The sequence below is a fragment of the Podarcis muralis genome, chromosome 12, assembly GCF_964188315.1.
Source record: "Podarcis muralis chromosome 12, rPodMur119.hap1.1, whole genome shotgun sequence".
NCBI lineage: Eukaryota > Metazoa > Chordata > Lepidosauria > Squamata > Lacertidae > Podarcis > Podarcis muralis.
Genome location: NC_135666.1, coordinates 22227450 through 22249837, shown reverse-complemented (window position 1 = coordinate 22249837; position 22388 = coordinate 22227450). Strand labels below are relative to the sequence as shown.

At 43.7% G+C, this 22388-nt stretch overlaps 1 protein-coding gene across 2 annotated transcripts in view; it reads left to right on the top strand.

Moving 5' to 3' along the window:
* The window catches only part of MYO3A (myosin IIIA), a 107917-nt gene that overhangs the window by 46544 nt on the left and 38985 nt on the right, over positions 1-22388 (top strand). For both annotated transcript variants that reach the window (XM_077936835.1, XM_028750999.2), the window contains exons 10-22: positions 2322-2421; positions 3902-4018; positions 4640-4744; positions 4835-4918; positions 5425-5627; positions 6488-6586; positions 6723-6837; positions 9582-9708; positions 11510-11720; positions 13482-13629; positions 19336-19489; positions 20378-20466; positions 21318-21447. In XM_077936835.1, the coding sequence (XP_077792961.1) occupies positions 2322-2421; positions 3902-4018; positions 4640-4744; positions 4835-4918; positions 5425-5627; positions 6488-6586; positions 6723-6837; positions 9582-9708; positions 11510-11720; positions 13482-13629; positions 19336-19489; positions 20378-20466; positions 21318-21447 (1682 nt within the window). The remainder of the gene's footprint in view (positions 1-2321; positions 2422-3901; positions 4019-4639; positions 4745-4834; positions 4919-5424; positions 5628-6487; positions 6587-6722; positions 6838-9581; positions 9709-11509; positions 11721-13481; positions 13630-19335; positions 19490-20377; positions 20467-21317; positions 21448-22388) is intronic.

Here is a 22388-nt window from a genome sequence, read left to right as displayed (position 1 = left end):
CCTCAAGTTAGAGAGGAAGCATCTGAAGTAGAGAGCTTCCTATGGCGGAAGATCAGGGATCTGAATGGCAAAAAGAGTCTTGACCAATACATGAGACCCAGTGTGGTGTTGTGGTTAAGAGCGGTAGTCTCGTAATCTGGTGAACCGGGTTCGTGTCTCCGCTCCTCCACATGCAGCTGCTGGGTGACCTTGGGCCAGTCACACTTCTCTGAAGTCTCTCAGCCCCACTCACCTCAGAGTGTTTGTTGTGGGGGAGGAAGGGAAAGGAGAATGTTAGCCGCTTCAAGAAACAGTGGGGTCACTCAGAGGAGAAGATGGTGAAATGCAAACAGGGGACACAGAAAGGGCTGAACTCCTCAATGCTTTCTTTGCCTCAGTCTTCTCCAATAAAGAAAACAATGCCCGACCTGAAGAATTTGGAGCAAATGATTCAGCAGAGGAAACACAGCCCAGAATAACTAAGGAGATAGTACAAGAATACTTGGCTAGTCTAGATGTATTCAAGTCTCCAGGGCCAGATGAACTGCATCCAAGACTATTAAAAGAACTGGCAGATGTGATTTCAGAACCACTGGCAGTCATCTTTGAGAATTCCTGGAGAACAGGCGAAGTCCCGGCAGACTGGAGGAGGGCAAATGTTGTCCCTATTTTCAAAAAGGGGAAAAGAGAGGACCCAAATAATTACCGCCCAGTCAGTCTGACATCAATACCAGGGAAGATTCTGGAGCAGATCATTAAGCAAACAGTCTGTGAGCACCTAGAAAGGAATGCTGTGATCACCAATAGTCAGCATGGATTTCTGAAAAATAAGTCATGTCAGACTAACCTGATCTCGTTTTTTGACAGAATTACAAGCCTGGTAGATGAAGGGAACGCAGTGGATGTAGTCGACCTTGATTTCAGCAAGGCATTTGACAAGGTGCCCCATGATATTCTTGTAAAGAAGCTGGTAAAATGCGGTCTTGACTATGCTACCACTCAGTGGATTTGTAACTGGCTGACTGACCGAACCCAAAGGGTGCTCATCAATGGTTCCTCTTCATCCTGGAGAAGAGTGACTAGTGGGGTGCCACAGGGTTCTGTCTTGGGCCCGGTCTTATTCAACATCTTTATCAACGACTTGGATGATGGACTCAAGGGCATCCTGATCAAATTTGCAGATGACACCAAACTGGGAGGGGTGGCTAACACCCCAGAGGACAGGATCACACTTCAAAACGACCTTGACAGATTAGAGAACTGGGCCAAAACAAACAAGATGAATTTTAACAGGGAGAAATGTAAAGTATTGCACTTGGGCAAAAAAAATGAGAGGCACAAATACAAGATGGGGGACACCTGGCTTGAGAGCAGTACATGTGAAAAGGATCTAGGAGTCTTGGTTGACCACAAACTTGACATGAGCCAACAGTGTGACGCGGCAGCTAAAAAAGCCAATGCAATTCTGGGCCTCATCAATAGGAGTATAGCATCTAGATCAAGGGAAGTAATAGTGCCACTGTATTCTGCTCTGGTCAGACCTCACCTGGAGTACTGTGTCCAGTTCTGGGCACCACAGTTCAAGAAGGACACTGACAAACTGGAACGTGTCCAGAGGAGGGCAACCAAAATGGTCAAAGGCCTGGAAACGATGCCTTATGAGGAACGGCTAAGGGAGCTGGGCATGTTTAGCCTGGAGAAGAGGAGGTTAAGGGGTGATATGATAGCCATGTTCAAATATATAAAAGGATGTCACATAGAGGAGGGAGAAAGGATGTTTTCTGCTGCTCCAGAGAATCGGACACGGAGCAATGGATCCAAACTACAAGAAAGAAGATTCCACCTAAACATTAGGAAGAACTTCCTGACAGTAAGAGCTGTTCGACAGTGGAATTTGCTGCCAAGGAGTGTGGTGGAGTCTCCTTCTTTGGAGGTCTTTAAGCAGAGGCTTGACAACCATATGTCAGGAGTGCTCTGATGGTGTTTCCTGCTTGGCAGGGGGTTGGACTCGATGGCCCTTGTGGTCTCTTCCAACTCTATGATTCTATGATTCTATGATTCTATGATTCTAAGACTCCTTCGGGTAGTGATAAAGCAGGATATCAAATCCAAACTCCTCCTTGCCTTCAAGAGACCCCTGTTTCACACCCTTCAGCCTGTAAAGAGAGATGGCGGTGGGGACAGAGCTTAGCAACATTACCCCTGCTCCCCTCAACTCATTGGGTTGGTTCTAAACATGAGTAGAAGGTGTGAACAGGGTTATTGCTAATGTCACAACTGTTCTTCCTGCATTTTTCTTTGCATGTAGAAGCATCCTTCCATGTTTTTGTTTTCTTGAACAGATTTGAGCGTATTCATACTAAGAAAGGGAATTACAGTAGGTCTCCAGTTACCAACCAGGAAGATGTAGATGATCTGGCAACCTTGGAAGTACTAGATGAGGTAAGACACTTTTTTTGTAAAGAAAAAATGCTAGGGGATTTTGTAGATTGAGGAACTTGCATGCTGAGAACAGGCACCCACCCTGGGTAATAGTCTTCTGTGATAGGACAATCTGTGGTTTAAATTTCTGGATGGGGTTGTATTTCCCTCATGGGGGTCAGTGGCTATAGGACCAGGTGTTATTGGGCTATAGTTCCCGATGTTCCTGACCATTGGGCATTCTGGTTGGGGTTAATAGGATCTGGAGTACAACAACATTTGGAGAGCCTTAAAGAATCAATCCTACCACCTGGAAATGCTGTTAGCCTCTGATTTTGATACTCACCAAGCCAGTGGTTCGTCATTATTAGTCGATTTCTAGAGTGTTTTATACTTTTGAAACAGCTTTGCCAACATTAGCCAATTAATGGCACAGGAGCTGAACTAATGGATGCAATTTATCTAAGGTGTTAGGTTCTCATCCAAACATTTATTTGCACTATGATGAGCCATATGCTAAGAAGTTGTTTTTTTGCCAAAAGGCAAAAGTCATTAAATGTGATAGCGTGTGTAGCTAATGAGAGAAAGAAGTAGCAAAATTCTCCTCTCCTCTCCGGTCTTGTGTGAATTTTGCAAGGCAGGTATAAAAACATGGTGGGTGATGAGATTGAAGGTAAAATCATGGGCAACACAAGGCCAGCACAAGTGCTGTATATCCACAAATTGTGGCCTGATATGTTAGGGTCTCCTACGTAATGTTATCTGAAGTGGCTAAATTAGATTAGAGTCAATCTGTTACTTCTTACTTGGGGCAAATGACAAAATAAGGCAACTGAGGAAATGATAGAGATCCCCAAGTGCGTATTCTATATGAGAGTGAGTAGACTCTGTAGAAGGAGCCATAGCTCAGTGGTAGAGTACACTCCTCGCACACCAAAGGTTCCAGGTTCAATCCTTGGTGTCACCATTTAATTTTAAATAGATCTCAGGCAGCAGATTAGGAGAATCTTGGAAAGTTAATGGCAGTGAGAGTTGACAAGTTAGATAGAGCATTAGTCAGACACAGTTAGGATGGGCCATAACTCAGGGACAGAGCACATACTTTGCATGCTTTAAAGGCCCCAGATTCAACCCACAACACCTCTAGGTAGGGCTGAGTGAGAAGGTCACTTATCAGAAACCCTGGAGAAATGCTGCCAGTCATTCCAGACAATACTGAACTGGATGGACTCACTGTGTGACATAGTAGGAGGTCTTCTGTGGCTCTAATACATTTTTGTGCTACTAATCACTAATGCAGATGCACAGAACTGAAGGTAAATGAGCACATAGTAAGGGAACACACAATTATGCATGTTGGCAATATGGCTCAAGACACCAAAACGTTTCTGATGTCTGTGTAGTATCAAGATGCCCGAAAGTCCTGGTTCTCAATTCCTTTGAATAAATTTTCAAAACCAGACATCAATAGACATGTCCTTCTCTGCCCTCCCCCCAACAGAATACAGTAACAGAGCAACTGCAAAAGAGCTACGCCAAGAATCAGATCTACACCTACGTGGGGGACATTCTCATTGCAGTCAATCCTTTTCGGAACTTAGACCTTTACGCTACACAGGTAGGAAAATAAAATCTTGCAATTTTGAGTGATTGCACACATCCACCCCTTGGTAACATCACTGGGCTTGACCACATGTCCCTGGAGCTTTCAAATACCTCTCTGGAGCTGTTAGCTTAGATCTGTCGGAGAAGTGATTGATGTCCGATGCTTGGACTAAAGACAGGCCACAAGGGAAGAAGTTGTGCAAAGTCTCATTTCTCACTCTGAGTTGGAAGAGAACACTGAGTGGAATATTGCCTCTGAGCATTCAGAGCTAAGCAAATGAGTACAGTGGTACCTCAGGTTAAGTACTTAATTCGTTCCAGAGGTCCGTTCTTAACCTGAAACTGTTCTTAACCTGAAGCACCACTTTAGCTAATGGGGCCTCCTGCTGCCGCCGCGCCGCTGGAGCATGATTTCTGTTCTCATCCTGAAGCAAAGTTCTTAACCTGAAGCACTATTTCTGCGTTAGCGGAGTCTGTAACCTGAAGCGTATGTAACCCGAGGTACCACTGTATTCCGAACCAGGTAATTATAAATTTTGGCAACATCACTTCTCAGTCAGTCTCATGAGGCCAGTGACACAAGATGATAGTCTAAAACAGAGGAGTACATAGCATTTCTCTTTTAACTTTTCAGCATTCCAAACTGTACATTGGGGCCAAACGGACTGCCAACCCTCCTCACATCTTTGCTGTGGCTGATATCGCATACCAGTCCATGGTCACATTCAGCTCTGATCAGGTAGTGGTAATGGTGGGCCAGGTTTGATATACCCCTCTGGGTTGTGAAGATAGCCAGTTATAGCATGTGCTCTTCCACTCTTGCCTTCAGTGTATTGTCATATCTGGAGAAAGTGGAGCAGGGAAGACACAAAGTGCCCATCTTCTGGTTCAGCAGTTGACTGTCCTTGGAAGGGTAAGACATATCCTAGACCTCTTTATTTATGTCTTTGCCAGGCATAGGCAAACTCCGGCCCTCCAGATGTTTTGGAACTACAATTCCCATAATCCCTAGCTAACAGGCCAGTGGTCAGGGATGATAGGAATTGTAGTCTCAAAACATCTGGAAGCCGGAGTTTGCCTATGCCTGGTCTTTGCCTTCTGCCTCCTGTACCATGCCAGCTCAGCTTCCAACTTGTAAATAAAGTCTTTGCCACATCTTTCTTTTGCACCCTTAGACATGATCAAATCCCCAACAGAATGGTTCAAATAAATATGTTCCCCTAGTTAAGGAACTAATAGGTGAACTAGCCTTTACTTTCTGCTAGTTATTGATGGTGAACATCCCCAGATAAGGAGGATTCCAACAACCCCACAGAGTAAAGGAGTACTATTTCGTCACTATTCTGAAAAATTACATTTGTGTTTTAAAGTTCTGTGCATTTTCCTTATTGCTGTTGTTATTTTGGAATGCGTATCTAGGCTAATAACAGGACACTTCAAGAAAAAATTCTCCAAGTCAACAATCTGCTGGAGGCTTTTGGAAATGCAGGCACTATTATTAATGATAATTCCAGCAGATTTGGGAAATACCTAGAAATGAAGTTCACTTCCAGTGGAACTGTTGTAAGTGCTCTGATTTCAGAATACCTCCTAGAAAAATCAAGAGTCATACATCAAGCTGTGTAAGTAAAAGGAAAACAAAGGGGGTGCTTTTCTGGCTGTGGGAAAGAGAGGCTTGGTTCAAACAAACTCTAAGGGTGGTACAGCCTACATGTCATTGGGGTGGGACTCCATCTGCCTAGCCCAGGCATCTCCAAACTCGGCCCTCCAGATGTTTTGGGACTACAGTTCCCACCATCCCTGACCACTGGTCCTGTCAGCTAGGGATGATGGGAGTTGTAGTCCCAAAACATCTGGAGGGCCGAGTTTGAGGGTGCCTGGACTAGCCCAATCAGACACCTTGGATGTTGCCTCTGAAACTGCATTGTGCATAACCTGAACTGTGTTGTTATTATTGTTGTTGTTTACATTTTATGTTGGCTAATGCCCATGTAGCTTGGGCCTTTACATCTAAGCCAGGCTTCCTCAAACGTGGCCCTCCAGATGTTTTTGGCCCACAATTCCCATGATCCCTAGCTACAAGACCAGTGGTCAGTGATGATGGGAATTGTAGTTTCAAAACATCTGGAAGTCTGAGTTTGAGGAAGCCTGATCTATGCTCTGTGTAAACGTTATGATGACCAACACATTGATTTATTTGGGTTAAGCATTAACAGTGGACTGGGAATCATGATGTCACATGGGCTAAGCTACTTCTATGATTACTATTACCATTTATTGCATTTGTTAACTGTTGCGATTCTACTGTAAGCTGTTTTAGGAGGGCTTGTTGCCCTGAAAGGCAGTGGGAAAACATTTCGAATAAAATAAATTTTATAATAGTAGAAGACAATCAGAAATTAGACATTACTGGTTCAGTATTGATTGTGTTTCAATAATTGCCATATTGGGGTGTGTGGTGTGTTTCTTTTTCCCATTTCAGAGGAGAGAAGAATTTTCATATTTTCTATTACATCTATGCTGGTTTGGCTGAGAAGAAAAAACTAGCTCATTACAAATTGCCAGAAAATAAACCTCCCAGGTATAACATTCCATTTGTATTGCATTCTTTAGGATAAATGCATATGTGGGCGGCCTTTGCTAGAGTGAGCCTTCTGAAACGTAGAGTGGATTCACAATTTCTCATACTCTTCTCCCTGTCCCCATCATCCCTCTAGGTATCTACAAAATGAACATCTCAGAACTGTACAAGATTTAATGAACAATAGCTTCTACAAATCCCAATTTGAATTAATTGAGCAGTGCTTCAAGGTGATTGGGTTTACGATGGAGGTGAGTGTCAGTGATATTTTAACTTGTGCACCTTAGAGAGAGAAAAGTAGGTCTTGATTGACAGTAGCGCGTAGGAAGGTTGCCAATCATTTCTAGAGTAGTGGGGTGTCTCGCTCCCAGTTCAGGGGCCTGATCCAACTCCCACACTAATTTCTCCCCCCCCCCCCAAGATGCCACTAATTTTGGAGGCAGTGGCAAAAAGAAGGGGAATACATCTGACACAGTGCTAAAGTGGCTGAAACCCATCGCCCTGATGGGAATGCAAATCACCTCCTCTCCAGTCATCAGATCAGCTGTTTGATGAGCAGAGAGAGGGCAATAACACCAGACTGTCTCTATTTTCCCGAGATGTCCCTGATTTAGAGAAGCCATCCTGGTTTCTGATTTGATCCTGAAATGTCCTGCTTTTCCTTAGGATGTCCCTATTTTCACTGGAGAAACATTGGAGGGTATGGTAGGATGTCCCTATTTTCATTGGAGAAATGTGGGAGGGTATGTATAGAGAAGTTTTTAAAATGTTTAATATTTTATTACATTTTTATATACGTTGGAAGCCACTCAGAGTAGCTGGGGCAACCCAGCAAGATGTGTGGGCTATAAATAGTAAAATTATCAGTAGGGAACGGGGCGTCTCTATTTTCACTGGAGAAATGTTGGAGGATATGTAACACCCCCTTCTCAGCTGATCTGCATGGATTAGCTGAGAAGGAGGGTCTGTATGTCTAAGATTCTAGCCCCCAGTTTCTAGCCAAAGAGTGAGCTGTTTGTCCAGAAAAGGTTGACCACCCCATTCTAGAGTACTTCCCCAAAGGTGGTAGCTGGTGGTGGCTTAAATTGTCAGTCTGCACTCCAACAAACCATAATCAGTTGACTATGGAGCACGGTTGCTTGGTAGCAAAACAAACTACCATTCCTAGTTCATATTACTATGAGCTGGGGGAGGGGCACACAGATAGGCTGTATGTCAGAGCTTCCCTTCTAATTCCTGGATCCAGCATGGATTCAATTGCTGGAATACCCACGCCAGCCTGGTAATGCCCACTAAGTATGGTTTGTTAAGGGAACAACGAGAGTGACTCTGTGCCAGAGGCCAAATGGGTAGGCCTCCCTCCCTCAGCTGTCTGTTATTTGGAAAGACAAAACAGAGAGTTGAGTGATGTGAGTTAGAAACTGGATGCAATAGAAGTCCGGAAAGGCAGAGAGAGAGTGCCAGGCCTGATTTCTGCTAGAATCCAAGGATGTGGCTATGGGAGAAGCAAGACCCTCTTTTGGTGCTGATGCTGTGAACCCCTCCATCAAAGGCTCAGGTTGTATATGTGTGTAAATAAAGACACCACAGTCTCTGCTGTGCCTCATTCCCAAAAGGAAACACAAACCCTTCATAAGCATCTGGAACCCCCCAGAATCTTGCACTGCTCAGAGTTTGGGGTGGCGTGCAACAATATGTGCAGCTAATCCAGGGATTTGTGGCGTGAGTAGGAGGAGCAACTCCTGTCCAATTTGCTTGTGCATAGTTAATGCCTTACTGTGATTTGTGAATACTGCCATGAAATCGTGTTCATTGTCAGCTTTGGTTTTTTCGGACCAGCTAGTACAATAGACTGTAATTTGAACAAGCTTTTCATCAGGCAAAATTAGCCCTTGAAGCACACACAAGTGGGATGAGCTGTAACCTCTTCTTTCTAGGTTTCAGTGTACCCTGTTTCCAAACAGAACAGGCTGGCTTGTCTAATTTGTGCTCCCTTAAGAGGGAATTTGAGCTATAGCCACACACACAGCAGGTTTGACTCTCCATTGACAGCACTCTGCTTTTCTGGGTACACAGGATGGGGGGAAATTACATGGGAGTGCGCGAAAAAGTGAAGCCCCCAGAAATGTCTTCTTTAGACTTCTGTTTCCTCCAGATTCTGCTATGTTTAGAAAGGCTCTGGGGCAGAACTTGATTGCAGTATGGTCAAAACAACCCCCTAAGCATTTCAGAAAATCTCTCCCTTTTTAACAGAGTGGCAGGTCCCTGTGCTGTAAACACATAGCCTATATATTCCTTTGCTCCTTTAAAATCAAACTGAAGGTTACATGGCAACACACACACACACACACACACACACACACACACGATGCAGGAAAAGGGCTGTTGGGAATAAAAGACATCACACCTTACAAGAGATCAGGAAAGGGTGCAAAAGATGTAAGCTGCAATACATGTAACATGGTGTAATTACAGAAGTCGGTATAATCAGTAGTCAATATAATCATTTTATTCCATTTATCAGAATAATTTACAAATAGATATAGTGGGTGATTATTTCTTCAAAAGAAAAAGAATCAAAACACAAGCCTATGGGTAGTAGGTCTTTTGTTTGTTTGTTTGTTTGTTTGTGTGTTTGTTTGTTTGTTTGTTTGTTTCATTAACCCTAAGATTTGCAGAATCAGAAAAATGTTTAGAAGAAAATCCCTAAGGGGGGAAGATCCAGAAAAACATACCCATTGAGTACTGAATAGAACTAGTCTTACTCTATTAGCTATATAACCTCCATGCCATACCCTTTTTTAAAAAAACAAACAAACATTCAAGCTGCACTGTAAAGTTAAAGCAAATTGAAGAGGGTGCAGCCCCTGGTAAAACGCTGGTTCTCTAAATGCAAGATGGATATGAAAATGAAGAAATGGAATGCTGTGATTGTTGCCTGGGGTGTCAATTATAAGGCTATGAATTGGAATGTTTTTGTGCATCTGTCTTTCAGGAACTAGGGAGCGTATACAGCATCCTTGCTGCCATTTTAAACGTGGGCAACATCGAATTCTCTTCCGTAGTAACCGAGTACATGATTGACAAGAGCATCATTTCCAATCCAACGCCTCTGGAGAACTGTGAGTTTTCTTTCCTTTTTATAATAATTAAATGCCTTTTGTGAACTGTCTCCATAATTATGAGCTCCAGACTTATCTGCATATTGCAGAAAGCTTACCTCATTGCTTGAAAAGCTCTACACAGCCTGGGCCCGGCCTCTTAACAAACGTTGCATGTTTTTAAAGCAGCTAATGGGGCTGGGATGGCCTGTTTTTTCATAGAATCATAAAATTGTAGAGTTGGAAGGGACCGTGAGGGTCATCTAGTCCAACCCCCTGCAATACATAAATATTTTGCCCAACATGGGGCTTGAACCCATGAGCCTGAGATTAAGAGTCTCATGCTTTACCAACTGAGCTAAGCTCAGTGTCTCCCACAACAGGCCACATGAATTTTTTGAAAGCCTAGACCAGTGTTTTTGGCCTACAGCTCCCATCACCCCTAGCTAAGCAGGACCAGTGGTCAGGGATTATAGGAATTGAAGTCCAAAAACAGCTGGAGACCCAAGTTTAGGAAACACTGGTCTAGAGTTTGAGTAGGGACTTTCCTCCTGTGACCCTCAACCTTGAGTTTATTTCCTGAGATGAATAGCTGCAGCACTGGGGGACTGGAGAAGATCTTTCATGGGGCTGAGTACCTGAGCATCTGGGTGATTAGTTTTTTGCTTTGGGGACAGCTGAGGTCCCTGGTAAGTGTGGTAAGGAATGGGACCCTCTGCCTGGTCCATAGTCCAGAGAGAAGCTGCACTCAATCTTGCAGCCTCTTGCTCCAGCTCCTTGCTGGGTCAGGGAGCATAGAAACCCTGCAGCCCTTTGCTGGCAGAGTCTACACAACAGGGGTGACACCATAGAGTTTCATCTCTTCAGAAGTCCCAACAGTGAGAACACTACCCTCTTCTATTCCCCCCCCCCACGAACCTGGAGGAGGTTAGATAGTGGGAGGGCCTAAGGTGCATGTCTGGTTTCCTGCACAGGGTGAGAGCCTGTGCAACAAATAAAGACACCAGATGCCTTCAGAGTGAGAGTCTGGAACTGACAGAAGGCTGGTCCTCCCTTGGTGTGAGACAGTAGGGGAGTAGATGCGCTCTAGTATGATAGTAACTTGGTGAGCTCTGTGGACTTTAGTAACACTGTTCCCAGTTCGGTCAGGTGCCTTCTGGGATGATTAGTTGCGGCTGATTTTGTTGGTGTGCTGCTGTTGTTTGCATAATGTGTTTGGGAAGCATTTGGGGAAGGAGGGACATGGGTTAGGCTACCCCAGATTCAGTGATCATGGATAAAGGAAGATTTAGCCATTGGGAAGTCATATCATGAGGACAAGGCTATAAAACTGGCAGGGACCCTATACAGCACCCTTTATTGGCCCAGATTGCATGAAGCCAAAAGAACTCAATAGCCCTTACAGAAGAATGCAAATAATGAAAAGCACAGGTGAAATCAAGCCCTGCCTTATTTAAAGCCTCAAACAGCCAAATGCAATTGCATCGTGCAAATTACAAATACGCAGTTGCAAAACGCATAGACTCCTTATGTATATTTGTAAGGAACACACGTCTACCTCTTTGCTGGTGTATTTTCCCCTCTGTTTTGATCTTCTTGCAGAGCAAGGAGCTGCAGTATTCATACTTTGCACAACATCAAAGCCCTTTTCCTTCTCAGCTACTTCCCACTGTACAGTTGGTGGGCAGAAGGAGACCCAGGGTGCTTAATGAAATGCATGTGGTATCCAGTCTGTGGTCCACCTGTTGTAGGGAGCTTTTACATATAAAATTAAGAAATGTGTGATACATTATGGACGTGACACCATTCCTCCGTTTTCCAGCCGCATCTTTGCTGTGTATACAGGCAGATGAACTGCAAGAAGCTCTGACCTCTCATTGTGTGGTGGCCCGAGGGGAAACTATTATACGGCCCAACACGATGGAAAAAGCTTTCGATGTAAGAGACGCCACAGCCAAAGCCTTGTACGGGCGTCTCTTTAGTTGGATAGTCAACCGCATCAATGCGCTGCTCAAGCCAGGTACATTTTTAAGGTAAGGGTTTTTTCTTTCTCGTAAGAAACAGAACCTTGTTTCGATGTGAAATGCATAGTGTCTGGAATGTCCCGAGACCCCAGTCATCCAGACCAGAAATTTCAAATGGAATACAATACCAATTTCACTAGCTATTCCCAAACCCAACTTTTAAGATATTATATTCTAAGCCCTTGCAAACAAAGCAAGAACAAGACAAAAGTGAACAGTTTATTTGTAGTTGTGCTTCTCAGCAGCACAAACATGTCTCTCTTAGCCACATCCCTTGCCTCATGTCTCCCTTAGGTTTTAATTCACAGTTTGGGCTCACTCCACCACTCCATGCATACAGAAGCCTCACCTCTTCCTTTCTGCATTCCAGTATGCAAGCATAAGGTCTGATTTACACATTGCAAGGAGCCTGTGATATGCACTGGCCATGGCTTCTGTGTGTGGTAGCTTATGCCTGCAGCAGGGTGAAAAGAAGAGCTCACCATGTGGATTGGCTGTCAGCTGGTGTTTCTGGCAGCTGCTGCCAAAGGTGTGAAAACTGACCGTGTGATCAGAGTGATCCATGCAGTGCTATTTTGTGTGTTGCAGCAGCTGCAGTGAAAGCAGTTTCAATCTGCCTTCATGTGCCATTCATGATAAATCTGCCCTGAGAATTCACTACAGGTTGCTATCTTAGGTTCAGACATTTGCCTGGGTAGTGATAACATTTGCATGGTGCACAAACAGATGTGCTCCTTCCTCTCCACCTTGCAGAAAATGGACCAAGCCAATGTAATGTAGCAGCAGACCCTGGACTAGTTTTCACCTTTCATCAGGTCTTGACCTATAATGGCTAATAAAAAGGCTTCTGGGCTTTTAACAAAGGTTATTTTAAACATCTTTTTCATTTCATTATATATCATTTCCCAATATTTCTTGATTATTCTACAATTCCACCACATATGTAAAAACATACCCTCTTTTTCTTTACACTTCCAACATTTTTTAGAGCCTGTTTTATACATTTTTGCCATTGTTACAGGTGTAATATACCATCTATACATCATCTTCATATAATTATCTTTTAACAATTTGCAATCAGTACATTTTAAATTAGATTTCCATAATTTTTCCCAATCTCCCATTTGTATATTGTGTGTCCCAGGTCTTGTGCCCATTTTATCATCACACTTTTAACTTCCTCGTCTTTAGTTTCCCACTCTAATAGTAACTTACATGCTTTCCTTAGGAGTTTTGTATTATCTTCAATGATTTCACTTTGGAATCTAGATAAAGTATAGCTGAATCCTTTCTTTTTATCTTCTTTAAATACCTCGTTTAATTGTAAGTGTTGCAGCCAATCTCTTACATATATTTTAAGCAAGGGGATTTTGTCCTGATTCAGCCGGGATACATTGCTGTAGAGCAAGATGCCTTTGTAAATTCAGATTTGCAATGCAAATTAACCCACGGGATATGCAAATACTTGTGCCTTCTATGAACACTCTTTGCCCAGGAGCAAGGACTGGCTGATCTTGTGGCCACTCTTACATTCAGAAATAAAGGGCTTGTAGTTAGACATTCGGTCTCCGGCTGACTCTCCTTGGCACACAGCACATTAGACTCTGTCAACATCTCAAGCTGGAGGAGACCCTGCCCAGTTGCTGACTCCCAATCGTGTTAAACCAGACATGTAATAGTTACATTTTTGAAGGAGCTGCGGGGTTGAAGCTGATGTGAAATAACCAAACGGCGCTGGAGAATCTAATGTGCAAATTCTGTACATTTCAGCGGAAATGACGAAGGGCTGAACATTGGGATTCTTGACATCTTTGGTTTTGAAAACTTCAAAAAGAATTCGTTTGAACAGCTCTGCATCAACATTGCCAATGAGCAGATCCAGTTCTACTTCAACCAACATGTCTTTGCATGGGAGCAGGTGGGTGCTATAATTTGTGTGTCTAGAGCCAGAGCTTTTTCGGTTGCGGCTCCAACCTGGTGGAACGCTCTGTCGCAAGAGACAAGGGCCCTGCAGGACTTGACATCTTTCCGCAGGGCCTGCAAGACAGAGCTGTTCCACCAGGCCTTTGGTCAGGGCGCAGCCTGACTCCCTCCTTTGGCAATCTTTACAAAACTTTAGTTTATGGTTGCCATCAATTTGTATTTTAATTAATTTTTATAATGTTTTTATAATGTTGCATTGTTTTAGTGTTGTTAGCCGCCCTGAGCCCGGCTTCGGCTGGGGAGGGCGGGATATAAATAAAATTTATTATTATTATTATTATTATTATTATGTTGTTGTTGTGTTTGTTTATTTTAAGTGTTTTATGCTGCTTTAAAAAAAAAAAACCCCAGCTCCAAGCATCGTACAAAACCAAAAGAGTTGGTCAGTTTTTAAAATCGCATAAAGACAACACTGAAATGACAGCATCAAATTGCCTATTGAATTATTGGGCCACCCAAAAAACCAGGAGAAAAAAATATGCATTTGCTAAAGGCAAACACAGAGGTAGGACTCCCAGTCAGCTTACGTTTTACTCATCCATTGAAATCAGTGAACATGACTACATTAGGTCCATTAACTTCACTAGGTCTAACTTCGAGTAAAACTAGTTGAATGCCACCTCAAGTGTTTGAACCAACACCTTTTGCACACTGACAGGGAGAGCGCCTCTCAGCTAATGCATCCCTCAGCCCCATGCTTAATGAGCGTACTAATCTATGTGCATAGGACTCCTTCTCACACATTCTGAATGTACAACAAGCGCAAAGAATATGGTGGAGGCGAGGCATGCCAACTCCTAGAGGCGGAGGTGTCTTTGACCCCCTCCCTATTGGCTGGCAGAGGACCGGGCCCCCTCAATGTTGAGGTGGCGGAGGAGGCTGAGGGCGGAGCCAAGCGAGGCACAGTTCAGTGGCTGGCTCCTCCTGAGCGCAAGAGAGGAAACCACACTGCACTCAGCCTCCTCCTGACGATGCATGTGCAACACATGTCAGGCCCCCCAAGGTGCATGACCCTCTGGTGGAAGCAGGGCTGACAAGTGTGACCAAGCAGACCTTTACCTTCCCTGCTTGGGAGGTGTTTAAGGACATAAGGAGAACCAAAGGCCTCTTTTTTACCCAGCACCCTCTTCTCACAGTGGCCAACCAGATGTTCATGGGAAGCCCCTGACCAGAAACCAAGGGCAGCCCCTCTCTCTCCACCTGTAATTCCCAACAGCTGGTATTCACAGGCATGCAACCTCCAGCAATAGAAGCATGAGGAAGTCATCATGGCTTGTAACTATGGATAGCTTTACCGTTACCAAATTTGTCTAACCCTCTTTCAAAGCCACCCAAGTTGGTGGCCACCGCTACTTCTGAGAGTGAATTTCATAGTTTAACTATTTGCGTGTTCGGACCAAGAAACCTCCCCCCTAAATAAATTCACACTTGGCTCAAAATTTTGGTTTTGGTTTTTGGCAGAATTTAGGCCACAACTTTATTGATTACAGCTATTGACTGTTTGCATAGGCTCTGGTTCGACTAGCTCCCTGCCATGCAGGTAGCGCTGACCCAGGGTTCCAGCATAGGTTAGCCAAGGGTGAACACCTGGATAAGCAGAAAGCTGGGAACAGGCTAACTCCACCACGCAAATGTCCTCCTGGACTCAGGCACGGGCACAACCCCTTCTCAGGGGTTGACCAAACCATTGAGTCCCTGGATTCCTTTAACAGAATATCCTTCACAAAGGGATGGCGAGAGTGTTCTCCCATCCCTATCACCTGAACCAGAGCCTATCCACTACCTTACAAGTTGTGATGATTTGCTACGCAGCGGGCGAAAACCAAATGGCAAGAGCCAATCAGCCAAGTGGGGAAAATTCCTGCTGTGCCCCTGTCCCAACGACAGACAAGACACGACAGCATAGCAAGGTCAAGCGCAAAGCCTTAAAAGTAGGGAGAGGTGGGCGGGTGTTCCGAAGGCACACGCCGAAAATTGAAGCTCTCGGTCACATGCATGGGCATAAATAGGTCCCTCGAACCATTTGGACTGCGTCCCATTGGCCAGATTGTACCCAGCTTCGAGGGACCTACCAATCGGGTGTTGTGGCTGACCAATCGTACCCACCCACAACACAGGGTGTCGGTTTTCCAGGTCTCACTGCAATACGTGCCCTCTTTAAGGGAGGACCCGATTTGGTGCATGAAGTACTTTCTTTTGTCTATACCGCTAATTTTTAAGGATAAGGTCATTCTACATGTAAAAAGAGCATTTAACGCAAAGGCTAAAAGGTTGTGGGTGGGCATGGTGAAAATGAGCTTGGTAATTTTGAACCCATACCCAATTTTATCTAGGAAAAGTTACCTACAACTTCTGTTGGAGAGGCAATGAAAAACCAAAGACTGTAAAATGCTTTGTTTATAATACATTCTATGCAGAACTGTATGATTGCTTTCTGCAATTTAAATGTCCGTCTAAAACTACATTAGGCTTCCCATTTACAGTATCCAGGCAACAGAACACAGTGATAATAGGTTTGGTGCAATTGCTATGTTGTTTTCATGAGGAATAAGGTGTACTGTGTAATTTATGGTTCAGCAGCAGAATTTTTTTTTAAATGAATATCATACAGAGCAGCTCTTTAAAAACCTGGAACTTTTATAATCATTTGCCAACAAGCATATTAACCATGAATATTCTGTGGGGGAGAGAAATGACAATTTGCTTTTATTTCAATTTTGAAATTTACTGCAATTCAAAAGGTGGGGTGGGGTTAGTCTGACTGTACAGTTTAATCTGATTTTTTAAGACGGATGCCAAATGAGATAGTGCAATTACCAAAATGCTAATGAACTTGAAGGGTCAGTGAACAGACTTCGGGAGCTTATTAAAAGGGTGAAAAATGAATATTTAACAGTTTAAAATGGCAGTGGGGTATTTGTTTAGGAAAAGATTCCCCAGTCAAGGAAAGAGCAAATGTTACAGAAACTGCTGACTATAAGCCTCCATCTAGTAAACTCCTTTTTTTATTATGCTGCCCCCCAGACTGTCAGTATCTTGTGGGAGGGATTCAAGAGCATACCGGGGCAAGATGGGTTTGTGCCATTGAGGTGGATTAAAGCACTCTGTTGCCGCAGCACAACAAATCCGCTTTTGCAAAGAAATTGACTTTTTTTGCGGTTAGGAAAATGGCAGTGGAATGCACCGGAACACGTGGGGTGAAAAAATGAGAAGATCCTCAAGCAAATCAGGATGGGTGCTTGTCATGGAACAGTTGCTATATGGCAAGCATCTCATTTGTTGAGCCTCTGGTCCTGCTTACATTCTCCCCACAAGCAAGCCAGGCTGAATGCTTTAAAAGGTTCATCTGGAAGAACCCTAAGTTTAAGGTAAAGGTACCCCTGCCCGTACGGGCCAGTCTTGATAGACTCTAGGGTTGGGCGCCCATCTCACTCAAGAGGCCGGGGGCCAGCGCTGTCCACAGACACTTCCGGGTCACGTGGCCAGCGTGACAAGCTGCATCTGGCGAGCCAGCGCAGCACACGGAAACGCCGTTTACCTTCCTGCTGGTAAGCGGTCCCTATTTATCTACTTGCACCCGGGGGTGCTTTCGAACTGCTAGGTTGGCAGGTGCTGGGACCGAACAATGGGAGCGCACCCCGCCGCGGGGATTCGAACTGCCGACCTTTTGATCGGCAAGCCCTAGGCGCTGAGGCTTTTACCCACAGTGCCACCCGCGTCCCCTAACCCTAAGTTTAGATATCCCCAAACTCTTAATATGAGCTCTTAGCAGCCTGAATCAGGAGACTTGGAGAGCATTGGGGGAGGGGTTGTGGAGGAAGAAGAGGAAGGAAAGGACCCCTTTACTGCCTACCTGAAAATTGCCTCCACTGTGCTGTAGATTCGGAGCTTGCTCTCTGCTCTGAAAGAAAGTGCAGCTTCATTGCCATATAGAGGGTACCTTTTCTACTCCCCAGAAGTCGCCCTTTATAGTGGAAGAAGGAGAGATGTTATTCTTTCCCTCCACCCCTCCCCCACTTCATATCATGCATCCTGCCATTTCAAGGGTGGCTTAGTAAAAAGTCTTCTCAGTTTCATACCACAAGAATAAGTGAGGGAAAAACAGCTCTCACCTGGAAGAATGGGCATTTACAGTGCCAAGTGAGGTAATAAATAGGCTTGTCCCTTTGGAATACGCTATAATCTAAAATAACTCCTTTAACTGCACTTTGAATAAGTGGTTTCCAGATGGCTACTCTGCTGCTTAATGTGTCTTTTGCTTTAGAGGCAGAATATATTTTTATTTGTAAAATGCACTTAACCCACGTAACGCATATCATTATAACCAAGAGAAGGAGACTATTAACCTGAATGGCTCGGATACAAGCTATTTGCTGTAGCTGCTTTTGCACTGGTCACTTAATGTAACAGCTCCTATGTGTATTATGCTAACTGGACAAATCATAGTGGCTATGACAACCTATCACATATATGACAACCTATCACATATTTGGAGATACCACCCATAGTTCAGTCGGAAAAGCAGGAGACTCTTAATCTGAGTCATACATTCAAGCCCCACGCTGGGCAAAAGATTCCTACATTGCAGAGGGTTGGACTAGATGACCCTAGCAGTCCCTTTCAACTCTTGTTGTTGTTTAGTCATTTAGTTGTGTCCAACTCTCCGTGACCCCATGGACCAGAGCACACCAGGCACTCCTGTCTTCCACTGCCTCCCGCAGTTTGGTCAAACTCTACATTTTTATAATTTCAGCTCTACAGTTCTATAATTCTAATTAACCACTTACCCTTCAGCAAAGTTTCCAAAGAGGTTTACAAGAAAAAACAAAACAAAAAAACCAACAAGATAGAATATATTGCTAAAATATAATGAAAATTGGCACTTATCCTGCTAATTGGAGCAAAAACGCCAATTTCAGCCCATTGAGAAAACACTGGGGAATCACCAGCCACTACAAATCACATAAACCAGCTCCCACTCAATGTACTCCTCTACAGCTTTACTCTAAGAGGCAGGTATTACACCTTTACACCTTTAGCGCTCACTGATGCTGCTTTTGGTAATCTTGATAGAGAAGCCAGAGACGTAATGAAGATGGGAGGTTATTACGTGGTGGCCATTTCCTGTCAGTGTGTCACATCAGTGGGGAGACTGTGCTTTCGTCATACAAAAGCTGACTGAGAATTCATAAATAGTGGTTTAATCTCACACACACACACACACACACACACACACACACACACACACCTGCATTTTCAGCCCTGTCAACCTGTCTACTTTTCACAAGAACTGACTATTTTAGGAACAGCTTTTATCAGCACAACACAGAAGTGTTTGTTCTGGTGCATGTGAGGATCATGGCGGTGTTTTAGCCATCTTATACTCAGAATCATGTCTATGGGTTTAAAAATACTTAGCATGGAGATTTGGGGTCATAAAAATGCCTTTGACAGGAAACAGGGGTTTTAGTTTCCCCCAAACCGGAGCAGAGGATGAAAGATTTGCTGCAGAACAGATTTATTTCTTGGGGGGGGGGCGTTGACAGCTAACCTAAAAGCACCGACTCCCTTCTATGTTCTTCATTTACATGAAGCACTTTGCAGTGTTGCTCAGCAAAGCACATTTTGTCCTCTGTTGCAGAATGAATACCTGTATGAAGGCGTTGATGCACGAGTTATTGAGTATGAAGACAACAGGCCCCTGTTAGATATGTTCCTGCAAAAACCAATGGGATTATTGTCCTTGCTTGATGAGGAAAGCCGGTTTCCTCGCGCCACTGATCAGACGCTTGTGGGTAAGCCGTTTGCAGCTTGTACTTAAAGGTGCACTGGTATTAACAGTCCAAGTTAAAGAGCATTTCCTTGTGTTTTCATATTCCGTTGTCAAAGGGTTCCAGGTTCAATCCCTGCTATCTCCAACTAGGGGTGGGGAAAACTTCAGTCTCAACCTCTGGACAACCACTGCCAATCAGAGTAGACCAAAGGGTGCCAGTGGAAATTCTGTGTCTCATTTATTTATTTATTTTAATGGATCCCCTTATATGGGATTTGTATATAAATTTTCCCTCGCTGGGAAAAATCCATGTAGCGCAAGCATGGATAGTTGGAGAATATTTGACATTTTCTCCCCTTATGGCTTTGATCTATAGGCTACCACTAAAGCGAGGCTGCATTTTAAACTGTATTCTAACTTAAGTTTTAATCAACTGTTTTTGTGTGTGTGTGTGTTTTTGGGGGGTTTTGTTTTTGTTTTTAATGTTTTTACTGTATTTATATTCAGTGTTAGCTGCCCTGAGCCCTGTCTTGGCCTGGGAGGGCGGGGTATAAATAAAAAATTATTGTTATTCATTATTATTATTGTGCCTTTGGGAAGAGTGAGCATAGACACCTTCAGACTAACTAGCTCAGTGTTGTCTACGGCAGGCGTGAGTTACATGCAGTGGTGCAGCCAGGTAATTTTAGACCCTGCAGTTAATGGTCTTATGCCCACCACTACTAGTTGGCCATTTGTAGTACATCAATTGAGAAGAAACCACCAAAACGGTATTAGAAGTTTTTATGGAAGCATCTGCACATGCCTACTCATTTGCAGATGGAGAAGGAATAGGTGGTGAAAAGCAACCATGGGCTTAAGTGCATTTATGTTATTCCCTTAGAAGAAAACCTGTGTGTTTCCCTTACAGAGAAATTTGAAGACAACCTGAAATCAAAATATTTCTGGAGACCAAAAAGAATAGACTTGACGTTTGGGATTTACCATTATGCAGGGAAGGTAAAATTATTTGTTTGGTTTATAAAAATAAATTTTAGGCTACTTATCAAAGCAGGTTATAGAACACTATCAAATTGCATTATTTCAATAATACATCATGATACTTGTTTACTTTCTGGCACATGAGGACATGAGACTTCAGATAATTAAAAATAATTGGTTCAGAATAATCATTTATATTCTTCCCAATAAATAGAAAAAAGTTTTGCTGGGAGAGAAATCCTCCAGTATCACAGCCCAAAAACAAACAGTCATGGCATCCTTTTGCTGTTTAAGGCATGCATACACAATGCAACTGTAAAAACAAAGGAATGGAATACAAATTTGGAAACTACCTGAAGCAGCGCCTCACTCACTAACAGACCCATTGTAGGCATGTTAGGGTTTTGGGGTCAGAAGTATGCTGATGATCACTTGGTGGGTGAGGTAGCTTGGTGGGTGTGGTCTGATTACAGCCTGAGGCCCAGTTCATATGTCACCAGTAGCCAAGCATGTGGTGAGGCAGACATGCATCACTGCAGCATACCTGAGCAGCACTGGGATGAGGCAGGCCGGTGTGAATGTCAGGGGCACATGAGCACATTGGCAGGAGTGTTGGGTGGGTGGTAGAGGTCCAGTTTTGACCATGCCACCACCCTGTTCACAACCCCATACAGGTAAGCAGCAAGGACGGGATCAGGAGAACAGCTCAGCATCTCCACACTACCACCACTGCTGTAGATTGTTACCACTTTGTAGCTTTTAATGAATGGTTTGAAATTGGAACCAGCAGGCCTAATGCATGGAAGTATTGGTCAACGTAAGGAAATTTGCTGTATAACTTTTGCCGTCCTTTTTTAAAAAAAAAATAGGTTCTTTATAACGCAAGTGGATTCTTGAACAAAAACCGAGACACTTTGCCAGCTGATATTGTACTGCTCTTGCGATCCTCGGAAAACTATTTGACTCGGCAGCTGGTAATCCACCCTCTTACAAAAACAGGTAATGTGTCTTACAGTACTAATGCTACCCTTTGACAGGTCCAGTGTTAGGTGCTGCCTGCCTTTGAGTTCACAACTGGGCTAGCATCTTCTACCTTACCATGGAGGGAAACAGGCGTTTGCCACGGTACTGAGCGCCACAGGAAAGGAGCAGCAGAATGAAGGCTACGCAGCGGATGTGTTGCCCTCATCCAGGAAACATTCCCTACAAGCCGTCCTTCCACATGTCCTACCCTCTGGGAACTCTTTCCACACAGTTCGGTCTGCTGCAGAACTCCTGTGCCTCAGGTGTTGCACTTCTGTGGGTTTCAGAGACTAGGAACCGAGAAAGCTACCTTACACTGAGTCAGATCATTGGTCCATATAGCTTGCTATTGTCTACACTGACTGGCAGCCACTCTCCAGGGTTTATAGCAGGTGTCTCAGGCATACCTACTTAGAGATGTCGAGAGTTCAGCCCTTGAACTCTTCTGCACAAAGCAGCTGAGCTGAAAAGTCATGAGGGAACGATTTATTTGCTCAACGTCCAGTAAAAAAAAATGTAAGTGCAACTCTACGCCCCTACTCTTGTGTAGCAGTATGTTGCAGGGGAAATTGGCTGTAGTATAATGAAGGAAGGACTCAAAAGAAAAAATATGAACTCTTCGTTTGACATTCTTTTATTTTGTTAATATATTTTCCCCATTTTGCAATATTCAACAATGAATCTAAATCTGCACAAATCAAAAATATTTACTGCGACTTCCCTCCCTCCCCTTCTGCAGTTTCTTATTTTCTTACTGCATATCCAAATTTATCCTTTTTACAAATTTATCCTTTATAATTCCTATAAATTTCTTACTGCTCTTGTTTATATCAATCCTGCTAACATTTTTAATTGTTTCCAACTTGTTTCCATGTATTCAATTTCCCCCATTCTGTTACAAAAAGTCTATTATCTTG